This window comes from Papaver somniferum, chromosome 2 (assembly GCF_003573695.1).
Source record: "Papaver somniferum cultivar HN1 chromosome 2, ASM357369v1, whole genome shotgun sequence".
NCBI lineage: Eukaryota > Viridiplantae > Streptophyta > Magnoliopsida > Ranunculales > Papaveraceae > Papaver > Papaver somniferum.
Window position 1 is genome coordinate 152,302,129 of NC_039359.1, and position 25,713 is coordinate 152,327,841.

The following is a 25,713-nucleotide window of genomic DNA, read 5'->3' on the forward strand; positions in this document are numbered from 1 at the left end:
AAATTTCATATTTAATATCAAAGTGGCCTACTTGTGCATTCCATCTCTCCACTCTTCCTGATCTTTTAGAATTCTTCATCACTGATTCAATTGGTACTTTTGTTAATACCTTTATCTTGTGTGCTTGAAAGTATATGCGGAGCTTAAATGATGCATAAACTAATGCTAAGATTAACTTTTCAATCTTTGAGTAATTCTTCTCGCAGTATTAAAAGTTTTGCTAATGTAATAAATGGGTTTCTCCACTCCTGCGTCTACTCGCAATAACACAACACTTAATGCATGCGACGTCGTCGCAAGATAGATCAATAATTCTTCTCCTGATTCTGCTTTTTGTAAAATAGTTGTATTCATAAGATGTTCTTTGATTCCTTGAAAATTTTTCACATTCATCAGTCCATTTAAATTTCGCACCCTTCTTGAGTATATCGAAAAAATATTTGCATTTGTCTGATGATCGCGAAATGAATCTCCCCAGCGAAGCTAGAAGCCCATTCAACTTCTGTACATCTTTTATTGTTGCTGGTGTTGGCATGTCACGAACTACTTGCACTTTTTCTGGATCAACCTGTATTCCTTCCTTTTACAATGTAGCCTAAAAATTTTCCCGATGCAACTCCAATAGTACACTTCTCAGGATTCAATTTAATGTTATACTGCCGCATTTGTTCAAAAATCTCCCTCAGGTCTTGTACATGGTCTTTAGCTTCTTTACTCTTTACTAACATGTCATCCACGTATACTTCTAATGTTTTGTGTATCCATTTTGCGAACACCTTCTCTACCATTCTTTGGTATGTCGCTCCCGCGTTTCGCAAACCAAATGGCATTTTCGTGTAACAATATAAACCTCTAGGGGCAAAGAAAGCAGTATGTTCTTGATCTTCTTCAGCGAGAGGGATTTGGTTATACCCTTTGTACCATCTAAATGATACCCTATCATTTCCCGCTGCGGATTCCACCATTTGAGGAATATCTGGTAACGGAAAACTATCTTTGGGGCAAGCTTTGTTTAAATCAGTGAAATCTATGCAAATCCTGATTCCTTTGTTTTTCTTTGGGACAATGACCATATTCGCTATCCATTCTGGGTATTTAGCTTCTCTTATGATTCCCGCCTCAAGCATTTTCTGTAGTTCTTCTTCTATTTGGGAATGGTAAGTTGTTGCAATTTTTCTTATTCTCTTTGTAAATGGTCTCACATTTTTGTTAATCTCCAACTTGTGGCATGCAATTGATGGATCTATTCCCGGTATCTCATCCATGCTTCCTGCGAAAACATCTTTATATTCTCGCAACAAGTTAACAGTTCTTTCTTCTTCTTCTCATCCATTTTGGTTCCAATTCTCAATATTAGAGGTTCTCTATAGTCCCAACGTTTATTTCTTTTGTTGGTTCTGCGGCAGTGTAACTGGGTTTAGGTTCTCCCATTGGTGTTGGTTCTTTTATTTTTTCATAGGTCCTTCTCCTTCTTCCGAAATTTCGCTGGGTATTCCTTTGCCTTCTTTTGCCCTTATCATATATACTCTAAATTCTTCTTCTTTCTTTGCTTCCTTTGCCAACTTTCTGCGAAATTGTTTCTTTTTTGCTTGTCCTTCATAATGCTTTACTTCAATTTGATGACATAATTTCGCATTGTCAACATCTCCTCTGATTTCACCTATTCCATTTGTGGGGAATTTAATACATTGATGCAACGTTGATACCACAACTTTTATCGCATGTATCCATGGTCTTCCTAATAACATATTATATGGCGATTCCATATCCACCACGCACAACGTTACATGTGTTTCGATTTCTCCAAGTGGAATTCGTACCACTATCTCTCCTTTAGGTTTTGTTATTTTTCCAAAGCCGTGAACAAAATATGTTGAACTGGACATTTCTTCATCTTTAAATACCATTCCCCGGAATGCGTGATAAAATATTATATCCACTGAACTTCCTGTATCGATTAAAGTTCTGTTGAATATCCATTCTCCTGTGGATTTTGTCGTTGTCTCCCTCTTTTTTCGCGTAATTGGCATTGTGACAACCAATGGAGATGTGTGGTTCAAATTTTCTTTTGGTATTTCTGCCGCCATGAATGTAATTTTTTGCTTTTCCCAATCTTTCAAGGGTGATGTCTTTTCTACCGCCACAACTTTCCTTCCTTCAAAATTTCGTTTATGTATTCTTCCTTTGATGTTTTCATGGAATTCATTAATCATCGTTTTTGTTATCATATTACACTCCAATATTTTGTCATCTTCATTAATTCTATTCATCTTTCTTTTAACTGATTCACTGATTTATTTAATCACTTTCTTGATTTCAATATTCTCAACAACAATCTTCAACTTTCAATCTTCAGTTCCCTGTTTCTAGCGCCATTATGTAGTTACAGGAAATCCTACATTACACCCCACATATGATTTCATTGTTAATCAACTCATTTTTAGGTTTACACTCTTAATTTTATTGATTAATCTTTGAATGTTCTTACAAAAAAAGATAAAGAAATCAAGAATGATCTCTGCTATGAACTTTCTCTCTCTATTTACTTGTTTCTTACTCAAAAAGATCTCTCCCTTTTCTTTACAACTCGAACGACTATTTATAAAGAAATACATAGTGGATGACAGCTAATCTGTCCTTTATTTTCGGGTATGGTTTGCGACATTCTCACAACCTTACAAATGTTAATTTCGCAAACTCTCTAATTTTCGCAGAACTATCATATCTTTCTCGTGATCTTTGCTGACGTCATTCATTTTATCATTTCTGAAATTGTTCTGCGATGCTGTTGTGCTGTGTCATTGATAATTTCGCTGAAACATTGTCGTTGCGAGATTCTGATCCTACAGGGTCGTAGCAACTCTTAGTTGTGGGTGAGATCATCTAAGGGAATCAAGTACGTAGTATCATGTTGGGATCAGAGACGTAGGAGCATAACTGTACCTTGGATCAATGTGAGATTGATTGGGGTTCAACTACAGTCCAAACCGAAGTTAATTTGGAGTAGGATAGTGTCTGTAGCGGCTTAATACAATGTGTGTTCAATCTGGACTAGGTCCAGGGGTTTTCTGCATTTGCGGTTTCCTCGTTAACAAAATTTTGGTGTCTGTGTTATTTCTTTTCCGCATAATATTTTGTTATATAATTGGGGTTCAACTACATTCCATACCAAAGTTAGTTTATAGTAGGATAGTGTCTGTAGCGGCTTAATACAATGTGTGTTCAATCTGGACTAGGTCCCGGGGTTTTTCTGCATTTGCGGTTTGCTCGTTAACAAAACTTCTGGTGTCTGTATTATTTCTTTCTGCATTATATTTTGTTATATAATTAAAATATCACAAGTTGTGCGTTGAATCGATCAATTGGTAAATCCAACCTTTGGTTGTTGATTGATCCTTGAACATTGGTCTTTGGTACCGTTCAAGTTAATTTCTCTTGTATTCAATTAGACTCACATATTTCTATTTGCTTGAGTAAGTATTGAATCGAGAAATTGCGAAATAACTCCTTGATATACTTTTTATTAAGATTGAGTCTGACTGTATAGTTGATTCTCTTAAAAGTACATTGGAGTTAGTCCATACAGATTGCTAAGCGAAATATTGGGTGTAGTTGTTATACCCCCGCTTTTTCAGATACGTCTTCAGAGTAATACTTGTATGTCTAACCATTCCTATACTTTCTAGTCTAACCTAAACGAAGTTAATCTCTAGTAAATTTAATCAAACGACTCTAATTGAGTTTTGGTACTAAAATATGACAACCAAACTTAACTTATATACCAACGCTTCGTGGGTTCAACCAAGCAATGCTCTAACAAAACCTACTTTGGGGTTGATGGATGGTTTCTTGTAAAAAAATAGAAACCATATGTAAATGACATGATCCTTTTCTAAAACCATATGTAAATCACATGATCCTTGTACAAAACCATATGTAAACCAATTGGTGTTTTTCAACCATGACGTAATCCGTTACCATAAGAGTAATTAAATAGCGATAACACCAATTTTTGACAATTGCATATTTATTAAAAGAATGCAAACTGTAAATTATTTTCCTTTCTCTACAGAAAAATTAGAGAAGGAAGATATCAATTATATTTGATAAAGATTGATTATCCCTTACATATATAATGATAAATAAAAATAAAATAAACCAACCTCACCATATAAAGGAAAATAAAACCTTTGGAAACTTACTGTATCCTCTGTCAAGCAGGTGCTTATACTTTTATTGTCAAAAATTAAACCTCTTGTGCATATATATATATGTATATATAAAATAAAAGGAAGGTTTATGTTTTTGTTTTTGGTCAATTGGTGGATCCAAAACGTAGCACCTATATGCCTACCCAAAACATGGTACAGATCTGCCTACACAAAACATAAAACATAAAATATAAGAATCAGTAACCTTGTAGTCTTGTTTTAAGAAAAGGAAAATGTGTGACCAATGTGAACTCAAACGTATGATACTTTCATCCTCAAAAAGTCCCGATCTATGCTATAGATAGTATGACACATGCACCAATCACAAACTTGATAAGATCATGCTTAAGAATTGAGATTTATTAAAGTGTTCCTAGTAAGAGGAAAACTAATCAAATTGAGAAACACATAGCATACACGAATACAACATCAAATCAAAAGTTTGATTTTTACTATTGAAAGGAAGATGAATAAAAGAAGTAAGACTCTAATTTTCTCATATATATCATTGTGTATTGACTTTATGAGGGTCAACCATCAATAAAAAAGAGAAGTAAAATTGATTTTTTTTTTAAATATTTTTTCTCAAAAACCAAAAAGACACATCTCGTAAAAATAAATAAATTAGCAAGTAGATCCATGCGCATGATAACGTCTTGTGAAACTAGAAAATAAGGAAGGAGACACAAAGTAAAGGGGAAGAGAAGAGAGAATTTCATTCACGCGTGTTGAATATAATCTTTAACCCTCTATTTATATAGATAGAAGACTTGGTGTCTAAGATATGTAAAACCTAAACTTAGACACCAAGAGCATCTTAGTAAATAAGTTTGGTTTATAATACATATATATATATATATATATCAATCTAATGGACCCAATGCGGATTTTCATCTACATTATATTATAAGAATTATTAAGGGACCAAAAAAGTAAGACAAAAAACAAAGAAAGCAATAACAATTGAGGGAGAACCAACAACATCAACAATAGTTGTTGGAGCTGGAGCTGGTGAACTTACACCAACAAAAGGAACAACATCCGCAACAACATCAATATCTACAACACATAAGTTACTCTAGTGAGCTACAAAATTGCGAAAATAATTTACTTTATAAGTTATTTACTATCAGCAACATCCATATTAGCAACACATAAGTTACTTTATAAGTTGATAACACACTATCATAAAATGATCCAGGGTAGGCCTAGAATGTGGCCCGAGCGAAACCTAATGTTGTTGGAGTAAATAGAATTGTACAATCAACACCAAATTTAAATAACATATATGAAAATCATGAGAACGTTGTACTTATAAATACTGAGGATTATATTTATTAGTAAAAAACGTTTTCGACCATGGGAGTCTTACAAAGAAAAAGATAAAAGAAATATCAAGAAAATGATGAACCATGCATCATCTAACAAAGCACAACACCTCTTAGTGATCACAATCGTAAATAGAAATAGCAACGAAATTCAACCCCACACCATTAACAATTTCCTTAAGAGACATATCTTCCCTCACCGACCAATTTTCTTAAGGCCACCGAAACCACCTCGCGGGATGATTCTTTTCCAAAAAAATCACAACATGTGGCCCTGAAAGTTCCACATTTTCTAAACGTCATACAAAGTAATACGATTTCAGAACATTATGTCTATGGCTACGAATCAAGATCAATAACTATATTATTGTGTTACATTTTTGATTTATTGTATAATTTTGTTGCTCCATAGTCTATATTAATCAAGGATTTATAAGTTTCATTTTGAACAAAAAAGAGAGATGAATATAGCCGACCTAGATACTAGCTATATCAAGGTCGCAGACATGGTCGGGCTGGGAATAACTCTTTATTCCGCTCTGCATGACCGTCTTAAAAAATTATCCTAAATTCTTACATCCTAATTTTCCTCCATTATCTTCCTCATTAATATTGAGTTAATCGGTTTTGGATATGAGACTTTAGGTCTGCCGAGGAAATCTAGAAAACAATAGTCTATTTTTTTGTTCCCCTTATAAAAATATTGTGTTTTTGCAATATTATGTTTAGGTTTACTTTTTTTTTTCTTTGTTTAATTTCAATAAATATTACCAATGATTACTACATGTCTTATGTTGTTTCATTACGCTTACACATCGGTTTATCATAACCTTTAAGGTTTTCTAATGTTATTTTTTAATATAATCAGTATGTGGGGTTGTTACAACAAATTTTTTCTTCAAATCTTGTCTCAATAACCTCATCTGTCCAGATCAGTTGAAGGAAGCATAAAGAAGATATATTATGTTGGATGAAATCTTTTTGGTTATTTATATGGAAGATTGTTTAGGATTTTATGGTAAAATAATTCGGATACCAGACTAACTTTGATACAACTTATTCTCTAATGAATGAGAAAAAGGTATGTGACATTTGTATTTCCAATTGAAGAATTTTTTTAATCTTACTAATGTGATAATTGATGGGATGTAATCAATGGTCCAAAAGACGATTTGGGGAATGATCAAGATATTCTTGGGGCATCATAGTTCTCACTTGTAGGATCAAAATCTCTGTTAGTCTCTTTCATGTTATTTAGTTTTATGTGATTAAATAAATAACATTATACAATTGTTGTGTCTCTGCCAAATTATAATGATGAAACAAGAGGGTATGTCTGTCTACCATCGCTTCTATGTAATCCTTCAAAAAAAAATAGAAAAATAGTTTGATCTCTTTTTTATTCCTTGTATTTGATAAAGATTAATCGATTAACCTTGTGCGTTAAATGTTAATCGATTGGAGATCCGACCTTGTGGTTGTCGATTTCATTGATTAATACCTGGACATTGGTCTTTGGTACCGTCCAAGTTATTCCTTGTATTTGATAAAGACTCGCTATTGTTTTTAGCTTGAGTAAAAATCAAATCAAGAGAGAGATATTAAATCCTTGAGATACTTTTATCTAGATTGAGTCTTACTGTCTAGTTGATTCTCTAGCAAAGTATTTCGGAGTTAGTCCATACAGATTGCTAAGAGAAATATTGGGTGGTGTTGTTATACCCCCGCTTTTTCAATTGGTATCAGAGCTGGAAAACACGGTAAACCTGATAAGTTTGTGTTTGCTCGTTACTTATAATTTTCCTGTGGGAAATTTCTTTTTAAAGCTTGCTCCTGGCATCTGTAACGCACGCCAGAATTCCTTAAAGATTGTTCAGAGATTGTTATGGTTAAAACCTCTGGTTTCTCATGATAATCTTACTTCATCTAAAAGGGGAGATTTAGATGTTAATAAGCAATCGGAAGGAAAAAATAAAAAAGAAGGAAAGGTTGGGAAAACGTTCAATACGCTCAAGGATATGGAACCTCACTAGATTAACTCTTGATCTCTATGAGGAATACTATCGTGATGGATCAATTGATAAAGATCTGTTTAAAGCGTTCGAAGACGTGTTTAAATTCTTAGAAAAACTTAATTCTGTTAAGTCTAAGAATCATTCCAAAAAGGGTTTCGTATGTGTTAAATCTGTTAATACTGTACAACCCATAAATAGGAAGAATCCTTCTTCTAGCCAGAATAAACGAAGGATAGGAATCTATAACTGCCCTAACTATCATCATTATTTTGATTATACTACAGGGACTGTTCACACTTATCAACCAGACGTGTCGCATGAGAACTCCTCTGCGCATTATGCCTCTTGGTAACAAGGTTGACATTTACCCCATTTGTACATATCTTGAAGTGGGGCAAGAAATGGATTGAGTTGTATACAGTTATGTTGTGCTTGGTTAGCTTTCTATTGCTTCTGTTATCTTTCACATATATGTTGGTTGCATACCTTTAATGTGGAAAGGGCTAAGAAAATCCCATAAGTCTTGTGGGTCACGGTTCATGTTCATCCCAAGCCCGTGAATGAGGAATATATGTATATATATATGGTCCGCGTACCTTCTCCTTCCTCATCTTTCGTCCGCGTACGTGAACCAGGGTTTGTGCTTCTCCACCATTAAAGCTTCTTTGAAGAAATCAAAAGGATGGGTGTTTTAGGTTCTCTTCAAGTAAGTAATTCCCTCTGGTATATCCATTTATGATGATTTCTAGGAGCATGAAAAGGAGTTCAAAAATCTCAAAAAACCCTAGCTTTAATTCTCCTTGTGATCAAAATTCTCTTAGAATTAGGTTTGTGAATGATTCTTGTGCTAGAACTTTTGATAGGATTGCTTCGAAAGGTTTTATCCTAGAAAAAAATTTGGAAACATTTAGTGGACATGAAGAGGATTTAGCTTGCTTCAATAAGTTAAATCTTGGGAATATCTTTAATGGCCTTAGTGAAGGTTTTGATTCTCTAACAAGGATTTTCTATGCCAACATTCATGATGTTGATTTTAAAAAGATGGAATTCAAATCCATGATAAAAAGAGAAAAGTTTCTTGTTAATAGAGAGTTAATTTCAAGGGTCACCAAAATACCGTTGGGCAACGTACGGTTACCTAGACCAAGTGATGAACGTCCATCATATGATGATATCTCTATTGGACTTTGTAGAAAGAAGGTTGTTTGGAGTCAAGGAAAGTTTCCTACTAATGATCTTAGTATTGCTCTAATGGCATTTGGAAAACTCGGTATCTCTAACCTTTGTCCCTCCACAATTGAGAATTCTTGGTGGAGTTATGAGTTTGCGGAATTGGTTTTCTTCCTTGCATCCGGCAGTACAAATCTTGATATTTGTGGTTTTATCATCTTTCAAATGATGACGATGACTTCTCACATCAAGATGTTAGGCTACCCGTGTTTGATAAGCCAAATTTATCGTGATCGTGGGCTTGATTTTATTGGAAATTCTCTTGGGATTCCCAAACTTGTTCGTCCATGTGCCTTTCGGCGCATAAGGGAAAATGTTCGCAAGCGACAAAAAGGTACTCCTCTTGATGTTGAAGACCCTACCACCTTGAAGCTTATTCAAAAGGTTTACAAGGGTGTGTGCAAGGTAAGTGCAAGAGTAAAATGCTTAAACTATCAAGTGTCGTTAATTGGGAGCAAGTGTCCTGAGCTCAAGGAAGAGTTGGATTCAATTCAAGCTACTTGGAAATTGTCCGATGATGAAGGTGATGAGTAATGCATCTTCTTATATGCCTAGTATATCTTCTTTTGGGAGTAGTTGGAAGAATAACTAGCGTTTTGATAGCGAATATTGTGACTACACATAGCTATTTTTTTTCATCTTCTTATGTTTATTTTTTAGGTTTATTGGTTTTAAATTCTAAAAATATTTGGAGGGTGATGTTATTGCAGTATTAATCTTTATGATTTTATGATATTTCAATATTTATATGGGATATGTATTGTTTGCTTCCGTGAACTTGAAGGTCCCATATGTTGTCAAAAGTAAAGTCGTTCATGAATTGGTTTTCGTATTGATGAAAGGACGAATAGACTTTTGACAAATACAAAAGTTATGCCTATGCAGTCATTTATTTGATGGAAAATAGGATACAATCTTTTGTGTGACAAGGATAAAGTCTATTACGTCATTATGCATATAGTGATGGAAAGATAAAATAAATCCGTGTATGTATTCCACGGTATTGATCTTCATTGATTCATTCTTTTTGTATTACCGTGAAGGCTCCATTGTGTGTCTTATGTTGAGCACGATACAACTAAGTCGATTATTCTTATTGGATTTGTTGGTTGTTCCATAAGATGCTATATGTTGAGCATTATGAACTAAATTAATCATCTTGGTTGGTTATTTAGTTATTTGATCCGAAATTCTTCTTTTGTCGAGCAAAACTTTTGACAATTAAATTGATTACCTTCGTGATTAGTTTGGTTGTTTGTATTCCAATTAGATTAATTATGGGTTCTCTTGTAATTAGTCTAGTTGAGTTTTCATATATTCCACAAGTTCTTGTGTTGAGTATATGAACGATTATACTAACTATGTTCTGTTGGTTGATGTAGTCGTATATTCCGCAAGGTTTTCCTTATGTTGAGTATGTGAACGATTAAGTTAGTCATCTCCGTATGATTACCTTAGTCGTAGCTCCGTAAGTTTACTTATGTTGAGCACAATCAATTAAATTGATCACTTTTGTGGTTTGATTTAGTTGCGTATTCCAATTAAATTAATCATGGATTTACTTGTGATTAATTTGATTGAGTTTTGGATATAAAAAATCATTTTCCTATGGTTTTTGGTGTCCAATTAAAAATCCTTCTTTTCTTTCAAAATTAAGGTCGCTCTTGTTGTTCTCTCGGGAATGACATCAAAATGGAGGAGAGTTATTTTGAACTTGTGCTTAATGGTAATATCTTGCGGGGTGTGCGGCTGTGGAATTTTATAGGGGTTATCTTGTATCTTAAAACTCCTTGATAAATGCATTTAGCTTCGGCTTTATGATTGCATCTAAATTAAGTTGGTATGTATTTCTTCTTTTAGTCTATGAAACGTCTCTTCTCGGAAATTTCATTAGGAACTCGTTCTTGTACCTTTGCCAATTTTATTGACAAAAAGGGGGAGAATTAATGTGTAGTTCTACTACATATACATATGGTTTTCAGATCATTGTGTAAGGGGGAGTGGTTTCCATGTGAGATGGAGTATTGACTAAGGGGGGGTGATACATATTACCGTAGTATTATTGTTAAAGTCGTGATGCAATTGGACTTTAATGTTACATAATAATACTATGTCACTGTATAATAATTATCGAGAATCTCGAGTTCTCTCATTGTTATAGCTACGGATCTTCAACAACGGTGATGCTAAACTTACAACCTTTGGGATCATTGGAGTACTTGGAAGGACGAAGATTTCAGGGAACGTAGAAGATTAGACTATGGAATAGGAGCCACTAAAGTTTATCTTTTTTATATTCCATATGTACTAATAGTTTTGTCACTAAAATTGGCAAAGGGGGAGATTGTTAGAGCATAGCTCGGTCGACCTCGCATGCAGCATGTTTGTCAATGTTAGTGATCAAAACTATGAGTCTTGATTTCTAGTCTACATAGCTAGGTCTCGGACTAGGATAAAAAAGTGTAGTTGAGCTCAAAGACTTCATGGAGATTCATCATACAACGACGAAGATCTACTCAAGAAACCGTGAAACTTCATCAACAAAAAGGTATGTGGAGACTTGAACTTATCTATCACTCAAAATTCTATCTCTTCTATCTTCTACTTCTTATGAGACAAAAGTCGTATGCTATATAGACTGGATCATATATATTTGATATTTCGAGCCGAGTATATCTCGCCTATCTGTATCTCGAAATCATGTGTTGGTAAAGCGTTTCTCTTTGATTGGGTTTATCTTCACCTAATGACGAAAGTCGTAATGTTTCAATCACTTTGAAAATTGGTTTGACGAGAAATAGTGTAACAACTATATAACGTTCTCTAAGAATGTTTCAATGGTTGGAATGAGAGTTTAGGTCTATATAACCAATGATGGATATAAGCATTGTGTGGAAACACATATGTGCATAAGTCCTATTCCTTAATCCGAAGTTTGTGAACTTTGTTGATTGAGAGAAACCAGAGGAATTGGCTTTGCCCAGTTTGCGAACTCAGTCCGCGAACTGACGGAAGTTCTCTTGCCGAGAATTTCTGCTGGGATTTTCCAAAAACTCGTTTGCATGTTTAGTCCGCGAACTGGCGGAAGTCTCATTGCCGAGATTTTCTGCTAAGTTTGGAAAACTCTGCCGGTTGTCTTAAGTCCGCGAACTTGTTTACGTACTTGAGTGGGTTATGATCTAAAGATGTGCTCTGAACATGAAACTTAAATTACTAAGGAATGCAGTATACAAACCGTGGCTATAAAGTTCATGAGCCGATTCAATCGAATCGAATCATCTTTGTTTCAATTGTGTCTTGTGTAGTTACATAAGATCTCATAGCAATTGAACAACTCTCTAACTAGTTCATTTGAGTCCATTGAACTAGTTATGGTGAAGAAGAACAAGGTTAATATGTGATTCCTCGACGTCCTCTTGTATATTCAAGTAAGACTGTTGAGAGGTGATTGATTAATCTAGGATGTTCTTCGGGAATATAAGACCGTATTATCAATTGGTTCCTGTTTACCTTGATTTCATATCTTAAGACGGAACAAAAACCTAGGGTTTTTCTGTGGGAGACAGATTTATCCTTTGATAGACTTTTCTGTGTGAGACAGATTTGTTTATTATCAAATCTGCGATTTTGGGTTGCAGCAACTCTTGGTTGTGGGTGAGATCAGCTAAGGGAATCAAGTGCGCAATATCCTGCTGGGATCAAAGGCGTAGGAGTACAACTGTACCTTGAATTAGTGGGAGACTGATTGGGTTCAACTATAGTCCAGTCCGAAGTTAGCTTGGAGTAGGATAGTGTATGTAGCGGCTTAATACAGTGTGTATTCAATATGGACTAGGTCCCAGGGTTTTTCTGCATTTGCGGTTTCCTCGTTAACAAAATTTCTGGTGTCTGTGTTATTTCATTTTCCGCATTATATTGTTTATCTTTATAATTGAAATAATACAGGTTGTGCGTTAAAGGTTAATCGATTGGAGATCCGACCTTGTGGTTGTCGATTTCATTGATTAACACTTGGACATTGGTCTTTGGTACCGTCCAAGTTATTTTTGATAAAGATTCGCTATTGTTTTTATCTTGAGTAAAAATCAAATCAAGAGAGAGATATTAACTCCTTGAGATACTTTTATCTAGATTGAGTCTGACTGTCTAGTTGATTCTCTAGCAAAGTAGTTCGGAGTTAGTCCGTACAGATTGCTAAGCGAAATATTGGGTGGTGTTGTTAGACCCCCGCTTTTTCAGCTTCTGCTTGGTTCACATTTCTGGCTCTTGTTGAGTAGCCCATTGCTACCAAGAACCTCCCCGTGGAATCACGAGCAATTAGAGCAAAACCTACATTAGTATTAAGAGAAATAAAGGAAGCATCAATATTAACTTTTATCCAATTTTCAGGAGGTTTTCTCCATATCTCTTGATGATTGATGCAATTTCTATCCTGGTTTATATGTTGATTTCCTTAACTGTACATGTTTATGCTATTTATGTATGAGATTATTCTATGCACTATGTTTCTAGGATAATATGATTTTTTTTCATGCACTTTTCACATCTGGCTTTCCATAAATGCCATAATGTGCAAGCAGCTAGGCAAGCTAGGTTGTTGTGTTTAGCTTCCATAGATTGAGTATCTGCAAACCAAGATATAATCCATTCCTTTGTGGAGCTGTACAAGTTCTTGGAGTGATGTAGGGATTCTGATATGCCAAACCAAACTGCATCCGAAAATCTGTAATTGTATAGTAGATGAGTGCTGGTTTCTTCTTCTTCATTACAGAAACTACAAAGGCTGCTGACTTCTTTTTTGTATCTGCTTACTTTCATGTTTACCAGGAGAATATCATGACAACATTTCCATAAAAATTTCTGGATTTTGTAAGGGACTTCTAGATGCCAAAACTTTAACCATTGTGATTCTTGCATAGGATTTGTTTGTTGATGCTGACTTTGATTCCGGGTCTTCATTATTTCTATGTAAATTGAATTTGAAGTAAATTTTCCACATCTGGTTAAAGGACATCTCAACTTGTCTTTCCCATTACTAGGAATTCTTATGTGAAGAATTTTTTTGGTCTGCTCACTTAGAAGTGTTCTTGCAGTTTATTAATATTCCAATTTTTTGTGTCTTCATCAATGAGATTTGAAACAGTAATATTTATATTGACTCGAGACTTATGAGTTGAGCTTGAAACTTCCCCATTTGTGAACCATCTATGTTTACGAGCATACACTGAAGTACCATCAACAATCTCCACATATGTAATAAGACTTTATAATTTTAAGACCATGTTGTATACTTTGCCATATCCATGAACTTTTGTTTTTTTTGAAGTATCATCAGCTAATAAATCTTTCCCTTTAAAATTTCTTGCCTCAAGAATTTTGTACCACATAACTTGTTTCTCATGCAGCAATCTCCATGCCAGTTTGGCTAAAAGTGATAGATTAACCACTTTTAAATTCTTAATACCCAAGCCTCCATATCTTTTTGGTATGTTAATTTTCTTCCAAGAGATACTGTTTCCTCCTTTTTTTTTTTTTTTTTTTTTGAAAATAGGATATATTACTGAAAATAGAGAAAGGTTAATCGTTTGATTCGGTATCATCAATAACCAACTGATGCTGAGTTATTCTTCCGATGACTGAATCTGTTAGATTAACTTCCTCTGAAATTGTTACAACAAAGTTATTAAAATTACAGACTTCATAAGCTTTGACATGTCAAAAGCCATTGTAGGAATTAAAAAAAGAGGAGCTTGGTTTATCCAGGAGGTTTTAGTGTTATTTTTCCTTCCTTTCTTTGCCAAAAGCTCAGCTACTCTGTTAGCTTTTCTATCTACATGATTAAACCCCAAAAAGTGAATAAGATTTACTGCCAACTTCTTAACTTCTTCTAGAATGGCTATACTTTGCCATTGAACTGCTGAAACCTTGCCTTGTAAGTGTCTAATAATAGCCTGGTTATCTCCTTCTATGACCAGATGTTGTAGATTATTTGAAATGACCCATTTAGTCGCCTGTAGCAGAGCTAGAGCTTCTGCTTCTTCAGCTTGGAAGTCCTAAAGATTCCTGATTCTGCTCCTTTGAAGGTACCTGTCCAGTTTCGAAAAACAAAACCAAAGCCTGCATTAGTATTTTCAGATAACCAAGAAGCATCATTGAAAGTATTAATGATTGGGAAGATCCAATATGGTATTGGTTTGATAGTTCTGTCTTGTGTTTGACTCAAACTATTCAAGTTCATTGGATAATACTCATAGAATAATTCCTTTGAATTCTTTCCATTCTTGTGATAGTTTTATCTGGCACTTCAAAAAGACCCATTTGATAGTTTGCTTTTGAACTGAGAGAAGCCTGGATTTGTGTAGTAATTCTACCAGCTTGTGAAGTTAATTTACCTTGCCATGTTTGTAATCTATTTCCCATTTTATCAACTGCCAAATCAAAAAATTTATCTTTACTTCTTGGAGTTTGCAGAATAGTTCCCAGGTACTTTTCATTTTCTTCCATTTGTTTCATCCGCAACATTTCTATGATATTTTCGCAATCCTCTTTGTTTAGATTTTTGCTAAAGAAAACACTTGATTTTTCCAAATTAACCATTTGACATTAACAATACACACTCTCGACTGTTAGGAAAGTGTGGAGATCGATTTTATTGTTCCATGATTTTCCATCTCGGCAATCATTTATGTTTGTGTTCGACTCACCTCGACTTCAAGTGAAATTTTACCAGATTATGGTCCTGGAATTTCAGTTTCGAGGTTGATGGCATGGTCATGGACTCATGGCGGCACACTAGATTCTCAAGATGGCTAACCCATAATGTGAATCGGAGGGTCTAGACGCTCGCCAGAGCAATAACAGTACTCGAGAGAACCAACAACAGCATCGCTGATTCGCTAATACTCAAGAGAGTCCAAAACGATTCTCTTAACCCCGAGTCAACCGATTCGTTAACAAGTCTTCTTTATAACACCGAGACAGCTTCAATTCCAAACTCAAACTCAAATCACACAGCAAACAAACAAAAACATGGGATTTTGGAAAATTTTCACATCAATTTTGATTCTGAACTTATTCTGGTCAAAACCCATATCTTCAAATTCATTGAGTTCAGCAGAATTATCAGAATTTCCAACCAATTTCTTAAACTATGCTAAAAAACCAGAGCTTGTTAAATGGATGGTTGATATTAGAAGAAGAATTCATGAGAACCCAGAACTTGGATTTGAAGAATTTGAAACTAGTAAATTGATTAGAAATGAATTAGATAAAATGGGTATTGCTTATAAATATCCAATTGCTGTTACTGGTGTAGTAGGTATGATTGGTACTGGTGAACCACCATTTGTTGCTATTAGAGCTGATATGGATGCCCTTGCTATGCAGGTCAGTCTTTGGGTTTTAGATTTCTTTGATTTGTGTTTTGGTGAATAGGGTTTGATCGGATTTGTGTATGTTGTTTGTTGCAGGAGAGTGTAGAGTGGGAGCATAAAAGTAAGGTTCCTGGAAAGATGCACGCTTGTGGACATGATGCTCATGTTGCAATGCTTCTTGGTGCAGCTAAAATCCTTCAAGATCATCGCCATGAATTGAAGGTTTGTCTGTGTGTTTGTATGTTTTCTGCTTACTGTATGTTGTGAGTTTATGTTCTCAGTCGCTAGGTCAGATCATGTATTTTGAAACATAGTTAGATATTACATAATGTTTTCTTGCCTACATTGCTTTACATATGGGTTTGGCTGGCTATTGTATTGGTTTTATTGAATCGAAGTATTTACCATGTTCAACATGTTGATTTTGAGAAGCTTCGAGTTTCGATTGGTAGTTCATTATGGTAGATACTCTCTATATATGTTAAGCAATTAGCTTGTTAATTGGCAATGATTAACTGAAGAACAGCAGTACGCCAAGCTAGTCTTTTACTGCTTTGTCATGTATAACAATTAACAATCTTTCGAGACGTGATTTTTGGATATAGACGTGATTTTAGGATATACAAGTAGGAAGAGAAAGACCCTAAGACAATATGAATCATCAGTCAAATATGTAGATGCTTTGATTGTTAGCTTTCGCAATTTCGCAAGGTCTGGAATTTCGACTCCCCATTTATTTAGAGCTTTCTATAAAACTGGTTTTGGTTTCCACGTCCGAAGTACTTAGTACTAACTTACTGTAACTGTCTTGTTTTCCTTCTGAATTCTTCAATCCTTCTATGGGGATGAATGTTTAACATGTAATTTGTATCTGTACTGTGGATTACTTTTTTCCTGGCCAGCTTCCCACCTCCAAAAGTTGTTCCTTGGATCACACTTCCATATTGAGTTTAATCTGTTTTTTTTCTCGACCACTTAAAACTACTTTGATATCATACCTTGCTAATTATGTTAGATAGCTAATTTCTTGACGTAATGCAACTTCACATAGCTTCAGTCGTAGGACTTCTGGTTGGAAACAATTCAAATAGCTAATTTATATGCTTAATTTTTGTTAAGTTGAAATTGTTACATGATTTCAGTTTGTGCTTTTGACAGGGAACTCTTATCCTAGTCTTTCAACCAGCTGAGGAAGGAGGTGGGGGAGCAAAGAAAATGGTAGAAGATGGAATATTAGACAACATTGATGCTATCTTTGGGATCCATGTCTTCGCTGACCTACCAATTGGCTCGGTTGCTTCTAGACCCGGTCCTTTGCTTGCTGGTAGCGGCTTTTTTGAGGCAGTAATTAGCGGAAAGGGGGGTCATGCAGCGATCCCTCAGCATACAATTGACCCAATTGTAGCAGCATCTAGCATAATTGTTTAGTTTGCAACACCTTGTCTCACGTGAAGCTGATCCACTGGATTCACAGGTATCTGCCTTAATTTTATGTTTTCGGGTAAATAAATCAGTTATACCTGTCATGAATATCTTTAGCAATAGGTATCTCTCTCTTTCTTCCTACTATAACCTGATTCTGATGCAGAAGCCGTAGAGTTTTGTATTTATCTTCCCTCATTTTTGTCGTTAATCCATCTGTTGTTTCTCCGTGATAAATGACTTTCCAAAAGGATGATGCATTTTATTCCCTCGAGTATATTTCAGTAATTTAGAGTAACCTATGCCTTCGGTTTGAAAACACAAAGATTGACACTTTTTCTTCTTCTTTATTTGCATCTCGAAGTAGGAAGCATTTCTTTTTGAACAAATGAAATTACCAACTATTTGTGAACCTCCTTTAGCATCTCCGTCGCTAAAAATAAGCATTGCTGTCCTCAGGTTGTAACAGTTGGAAAAGTCCAAGGAGGTGGGGCATTCAATGTTATTCCAGATTCTGTCACCATTGGAGGCACCTTTAGAGCCTTCTCGACAGAAAGCTTTATACAACTCAAGAAACGAATTGAAGAGGTACAACCAATTACAGCTTCATGCTTATTCCTAGTCATCATGGGACTTATTCCCTTCAACTTGCATTGTGACAGGTTATCAAACAAGCTGCTGTTCAGAGATGCAATGCTACTGTTGACTTCCTTCCAGAGAATAAGATATTTTTTCCCGTAACCACTAACAACAAAGTATTACATAAGCATTTCGAAAATGTCGCAGGGGATATGCCGGGGACCACTAACGTCAAAGACATGCAACCATTAATGGGAACGGAAGACTTCTCATTTTACTCAGAAGTGATACCAGGATGCTTTTCTTTCATAGGAATGAAAAATGAAACACTTGGAGAAATCCCATCTGTGCATTCACCATATTTCACTATCAATGAAGATGTGCTTCCTTATGGTGCAGCATTACATGCATCATTAGCTACTCGGTATCTCCTTGAATTCGAATCAAAATCTCATCTCTCTCATCAAAAGGTTCGTGATGAGTTATAAGGTGTTTCCATGTTTTTATGACCTTCATAGAAAGTTTCCAGACTCTGCGAAATTGCAGAAGTGGGTTCTTTACATATCATCATGTTAACTTGTAAAATTGACTTTTCTTAAGTTAAACTGTGAATTGAAAATTTACAACTACATGAGCTTCTTCTCATCACTTCGTGGCAACTGAGCATTGTTGGCATTTATAATACCGATCGCAGTTTCCGTTCTCGACTGTTAGGTAAGTGTGTGTCTACATTAGATCCATTTTATTGTTCTGTTGATTTTCCATCTCCGCATGGCAGCTGATTTTGCGAAGGTGGGAATCATTTGTGGCTGTGTTCTACTCACATTGACCTATCAAAAATTCAAGAGAAAATTTTGCCAGATTATGGTCCTGGAATTGTAGTTTTGAGGTTCAGTGCTTGATGGCATGGTCATGGGGGCACACTAGATTCTCAAGATGGCTAACCCGTCATGTGAATGCTAAGATGCGAGGGTCTAGACACTTGCCACAGCGATAACAGTATTTGAGAGAAGCAGCAACAGCAGCGCTGACACTCAAGAGTCAACACAGTCCAAACCGGTTCCCTCAACCCGAGTCGACCGATTCGTTAACAAGTCTTCTTTATAAGACCGAGACAGCTTCAATTCCAAACTCAAACTCAAATCACACAGCAAACAAACAAAAACATGGGATTTTGGAGAACTTTCACATCAATTTTGATTCTGAACTTATTCTGGTCAAAACCCATATCTTCAAATTCATTGAGTTCAGCAGAATTATCAGAAATTCCAACCAGTTTCTTAAACTATGCTAAACAACCAGAGCTTGTGAACTTAATGATTGATGCTAGAAGAAGAATTCATGAAAACCCAGAACTTGCATTTGAAGAATTTGAGACTGGCAAATTGATTAGAGATGAATTAGATAAAATGGGTATTGCTTATAAGCATCCAATTGCTGTTACTGGTGTAGTAGGTATGATTGGTACTGGTGAACCACCATTTGTTGCTATTAGAGCTGATATGGATGCCCTTGCTATGCAGGTCAGTCTTTGGGTTTTAGATTTTTTAGATTTTTTTTGTTTGTGTTGTGGTGAATAGGGTTTGATTGGATTTGTGTATGTTGTTTGTTGCAGGAGAGTTAGAGTGGGATCATAAAAGTAAAATTCCTGGAAAGATGCACGCTTGTGGACATGATGCTCATGTTGCAATGCTTCTTGGTGCAGCAAAAATCCTTCAAGATCATCGCCATGAATTGAAGGTTCGTGTTTGTGTGTCTGTGTGCTGCTTACCTGTTTACAGTTATGTTCTGAGTTTGTGTTATCAATTGCTTGGTTAGCTCATGTATTTTGCTATGTAAGTATAATCTATTCGCTAAGTATAGATGGTAAGTAATGTTTTCATGACTGCATAGCCTACATTACTTTATATATGGGTCTGTCTGGTTATTGTATTCCTTTTGTTGAACGAAATATTAACTATGATTTTGGGTAGCTTCGAATTTCGAAAGGTAGATGGTTATGTTTATATAATCTCTGTATATGTCAATTTTAGCTATGTTAGGCAATTTGCTTGTATATCGGCTGTGTTTAAAATTTTTATTTTAATAGAGTAACTAAAGAGCAGCATTTGGTCAAGCTAGGCGTTCACTGCTTCGTACCGTGTAATGATCTTTTGAGTGATTAAGTTTATAATCTTCTCTCCTGTGTTTTTAAGATAAACAAGGAGGAGGAGAAAAACCCTTTGATGATATGAATCATGTCGTACAGGTAGACGTTTTGTTAGCATTCACAAGGTTTCGAAATTCTTATAAACTGATTTTAAGAAAAACCAACTTAAAGTAATCGGTCTTGTTTTCCTTCTGGATTCTTCAATGGAACGAGTGTTGTACTTTAACATGTATTTCGCACCTGTGCTGTGGATTACTTTTTCACTCTTGTCCTGGACAGCTTCCCCCTTCTAAAGTTATTCCTTGGATCACATTTCCATATTCAGCTCAATTTATTTTTTTTCTCGACCACTCAAAATAACTTTGATATCAATCCTGTTAGATAATAGCTAGTTCTTGACATTAATGCAATTTTGCGTAAGTTTGAACATAAGATGGCTGGTAAGGTTTCATGGACTTGTTTCTACTGTGGTTAAAGTTTTCTACCCACAAGCTTTTTTGAACCTAGAATACAGTTTAAGCAAAAGGATTGTGATGTTCAACATACCCTACGCTTAAGTTTTATTAAAATTCCCTTTCTTATTTTTTTTTTTTTTTTTTGGGTGCTTTTGACAGGGAACTGTACTCCTAGTTTTCCAACCAGCCGAGGAAGGAGCAGGGGGAGCAAAGAAAATAGTAGAAGATGGAATATTAGACAATATGATGCTATCTTTGGGCTCCACGTCTCGATTCACTTACCAATTGGCTCGGTTGCTTCCAGACCCGGTGCTCTGCTTGCTGGGAGCGGCTTTTTTGAGGCAGTAATTAGCGGAAAGGGAGGTCATGCAGCGATCCCCCAGCATACCATTGATCCTATTGTTGCCGCATCAAATGTAATTGTTAGCTTGCAACATCTTGTCTCACGCGAAGCTGATCCACTGGATTCACAGGTACTTGCTTCTTTCTTTGTTTTTTATGTTTTTTCGTGTTAAAAGTCGGATATACCTATCCCGAATACTTTAGTCACTTAGCACTACAGCCAGATTTTAATGCAGAAGTCATAGAGTTTTCTATTTATCTGTCCTCATTTGTCGTAAATCCATCTGTTGTTCGTGATTAATGAATTTTCAAAAGCTAAAGTATACTTCAAGAAGATGCATTCTGACCCCAAAAAGAGTTAGTATACTTCTTCTTCTTCTTCTTCTTCCATCAAATGCAGACTGGTATTGTTATCATCATGATTGCGTCTGGAAACAAAAAGCATGTCTTTTGTACAAATGATAACACCAATTGTTTATCAACCTTGTTTATTATCTTCGTCACTAATGAACAAACATCGTTTTGTTTAGGTTGTAACTGTTGCAAAATTCGAAGGAGGAGGGCCATTCAATGTTATTCCAGACTCTGTCACCGTTGGTGGCACCTTTAGAGCCTTCTCAACAGAAAGCTTTAAGCAACTCAAGAAACGAATGAAGAGGTAAAATCAGTCACAACTTTACCCTTATTCCATATTATGGTACTGATTTTCTTCAACTGACACTGTGGCAGGTCATCAAGGCACAAGCTGCTGTTCAAAGATGCAACGCAACAGTCGACTTCTCCCCAGATAATAAGATAGATTTCCCCGTAACTGCCAACAACAAAGTATTACATAAGCATTTTGAAAATGTCGCAGGGGATATGTTGGGGACCGATAACGTCAGAGACATGCAGCCATTAATGGGATCTGAAGACTTCTCCTTTTACTCAGAAGTGATGCCAGGATGCTTCTTTTTCGTTGGGATGCAAAATGAAACACGCGGAAAACTCGCATCTGGGCATTCACCATATTACACTGTCAATGAAGATGTGCTTCCCTATGGTGCAGCATTACATGCATCAGTAGCTACTAGGTATCTCCTTGAATTCGAATCGAAGTCTCATATCTCTGACCGAAAGCTTCATGATGAGTTGTAAGGTGTTTCTATAAGCTTCGTAACGAAATCTAAGTTTTTCCAGACTCGGATAGATGGAAGTAGTGAGTTCTTTACATGTAACCATGTGAATTTGTATATAGACTCTTCTAAGTTTAGCTGTGACGCTGAGCTTCTCATCACTCTCTGGCAACTGAATATTGTTGGCATTAATAATACCAATCGCAGTTTTTCTCTTCTGTCTTAGGAAAGTAATTTTTAAGTGTAAGTATCTACATTTTTAATGCTGTATAGATTACTTGATTCTCCATCTCTGCCAGACGGCTAACCCTTCAGGTGAATCCAAGATTTGAAAATATAGCGCTCGCCACCCGCCAGAGCAATTCGCGTATTTTCTATCATTTTCATAAATTCTGAAGTTAAAAGAAGGAATACCTGAGAAGTGAAATATAGCAGTCAAATGATCCCAATAACATTTTCATCCTTGCCATAGCCAAAGATATTGATTGTTGAACCCAAGTCTTAATACCGGGGAACATACAAAAACCATAGTTTCTTGGTGGTCTCCAAGACCCCAATTTGCCAAATCTAGTGCACCTCGGGATCACCTAGTTGATTCGATTTCTGGCTCATCACTGATTCATTTCAGTTAAATGTCATCATGAATTTGTTCATCCAGATTTCATATCTCTAAGTTGACATCGATTTTGATTCGTAATTGCGTATATCATACATTTTCCAACTATGCTATTGTTTGCAAGTTGTGCTAAAATTATCTAGTACTAGTAGATAGAGTTGAGGGTGTTTTGCTGAACGCTGCTTCCAAATGCAAGTTGAAAACTGTACGTTTGGAAGCCCGCATCCATGTGTGTGCCTCGCATATTGCAAACACTCGCTTAGACTAGAAATCAAAGCTAGTAAGGAGATTATAGCTATGAAAGAAGGCAGTAAAACCGGTACTTTTTGCACAAATTCTCAAGTAAATTGAAAAATTATAACTAAAACATCACACTATTACAGTGCAAGCGAGATTCAATACATTTAGTTTTTCCTTTTATTTTCTCGACAGTGTTTGACAGCATGTCATCAGGTGAATACCACGATCCAAGAGTCTAAGGCTCGCCAAACTTAAGATATGGAGCGCAACAAGCGTGTTCTTTATCATTTGTTCTTTCTTCTTTCCAGTATGAGAAATTTGATCTTGTAGTCGATTTTTTTTTTTGTTAAAATTGGATATTAAAAGAAGGCATACATTAGAAGCAAATATAGGAGTCAATTGATCCGATTAACATTTTCATCTACAACTAGAATAAAACTATATAAGAAGAAAACCACTAAATGACATTGCTAGCAAGAACAATACATAAACAACAATCTTGTTTCTCAACCTTATTTGAAGATTTAAGGGAGCAAGAAAGCAAGACCAGAAACAAACAAAGCAATAGCAATTGAGGGAGAACCAACAACATCAGCATTAGCAGTTGGTGCTGGAGCAGGTGCCGTTACACCAATAACATCACCAACAGCATCCGCAACAACATCAGCAACAGCATCAATATTAGCAGCAGCATAAGTTCCCCCAGTGAGATACAAAATTGCACAAGCAATCACCATTATCGAAATGTATGAAGCTCTACAAGTAGTACTAAGACCCTCCATAACTTCTCTTCTGCTTCAAATCTTGTAAAGTATTTGAGAGGATTTTTAAGTTTCTGTGAGGAAATGGTGAAAGTTAACAGCCCTTTATATAGACTATGGAATTATTCCCGGGCAGTTTTTATTACGTGGGAAAATGAACGGGCAAACTGTACATTTTCTGCCCGTCTTCTGGCCTTGTTTTCCACACCCTACTCATAGTCGATTCGTTTCCCTGGTTTATGTGGATTTGTGATCAACAAACTACTAGTACCCTGTCGCGGTTTTCAAAACGTTACATTTTACAAGACAAAAAAAGGAAGAAAAAATAGCATCACAATCAATTCAGCTAATTTGGACAAGTTGTTCATTTACCTGGTGTGTTCACCATCACAATCAACTGCACGAGCTGCCGAGCAAAATTTCTAGAAATCCTTAAATGGACAGTTTTTTCACCACGGGTAGAGAAGTTAATCCTGAGACTGTTCCACAGGTAAATATTTGGAGATTCACCTTTGTCATGGTTACACAGCTGAATTATGGGCACACTGAATGCTAGCAAAAGATGGGTTATGCTGCAGGAGTATAGAATTTTGTTGTACTGTTTTAAGCAAAAATATTTTGATAGTTGAACCCAGTCTTAATACCGGGGTACATACAAAAACCATAGTCTATCTTGGTGGTGTCTCCAAGACTCTAATTTAACAAACCTACGCACCTTGGGATTATCTCGTTGATTCGATTTTTGACTCCATCGCTTATTGTCATCATGAAAATTGTTCATCCCGGTTTCATATCTTAAACTTTTAGTTAAGATTGATTTTCTTTCTTAATTGAAGATCATAAACTAACATCCATGCATGTTATCAAGACTTGACCAACTTGGAAACCGAAATAGCAAGATGATACACATCACACTATAGATGACCATAGGGGTAACACCTCGTTTTTCTGCTCGCGCTAAAGAAATCTGGAAACGCCTTACTTCTATGTGGGTTATTTGGTTGGAACGCAACAATCGTACCTTCAACAACAAAGAGCGCACAGTTGAAGATCTTATAAAGGATATTAAGTTAACTTCGTATAACTGGGCTTCTTACTCTCCTTGTATGGCTGGATTATCTGTTAATGATGTAATTTGTAACTGGAAGGAGTTGTTCTTTAACTCTTCTTGACTGTCCGCTTTCCTTTGTTTTGGTTTTTTCCGGTTGGCTTTGGCCTTGTACTTGCTTTGTTCTTGTGTTGGTGGTTGGTTGTCTTTTGTCACTCCTTCCTTTTCTAATAAACTTTTCTTTACGGAGCAAAATAAGAAAAAGAAAATTCTAGTAAAATGTAGGGTGCTTGTTCGTTGATTCGCTGATGGGTGCTTCCCATGTCCAGTAACTCCTTCTAGAAGACTTCTTTGGAATTGAATCGAGTTTTTTGAGGTGTTGTGTACGTAGGTTAAAGATAACAAAAACTTTGTTCAGCTAGATGGATGGACAAATAACATCTTTCATTATGGTAAAAGTAACCGGCGGATAATAATCAACTGCGCAGATTTAGTGTAATCGCGAGCGGTTTAACAAAAACCTTGCGGTTCTAGACAACCCGCCAGCGGATTATGATCGTCCACCAACGGCTATTTTTCCAAAAGTAAAAACGGTCATATTTTTACCACTATCTTCAAATAACCCACTCACACCAAAATTCACTTCTCTTGAATTTTCTCTTCTAATCTAATTTTTATTTGAATTTTCTATTCTAATTTTATATCCTACTTGAAAAAGCGGGGGTATAACAACCACACCCAATAATTCGTTTGACAATTTGTATGGACTGATTCCAATAATTCTGGAAGCACTAACTTAAAAAGCGAGCTCAATCAAGAAATATATCAA

The 25,713-nt window shown here is 35.7% G+C and overlaps 1 protein-coding gene and 1 pseudogene across 1 annotated transcript; both read left to right on the top strand.

Moving 5' to 3' along the window:
- The first annotated feature begins 15,751 nt into the window (after positions 1-15,751).
- LOC113349473 lies at positions 15,752-22,437 on the top strand (annotated as a pseudogene).
- Positions 18,678-21,221, top strand: LOC113349474 (IAA-amino acid hydrolase ILR1-like 4). Its single transcript, XM_026593446.1, has 3 exons — positions 18,678-19,681; positions 19,774-19,898; positions 20,922-21,221. The coding sequence occupies exons 1-2, from the start codon at positions 19,325-19,327 to the stop codon at positions 19,780-19,782; spliced, it is 366 nt and encodes a 121-aa protein (XP_026449231.1). The 5' UTR covers positions 18,678-19,324; the 3' UTR covers positions 19,783-19,898; positions 20,922-21,221.
- Positions 22,438-25,713: the final 3,276 nt, after the last annotated feature.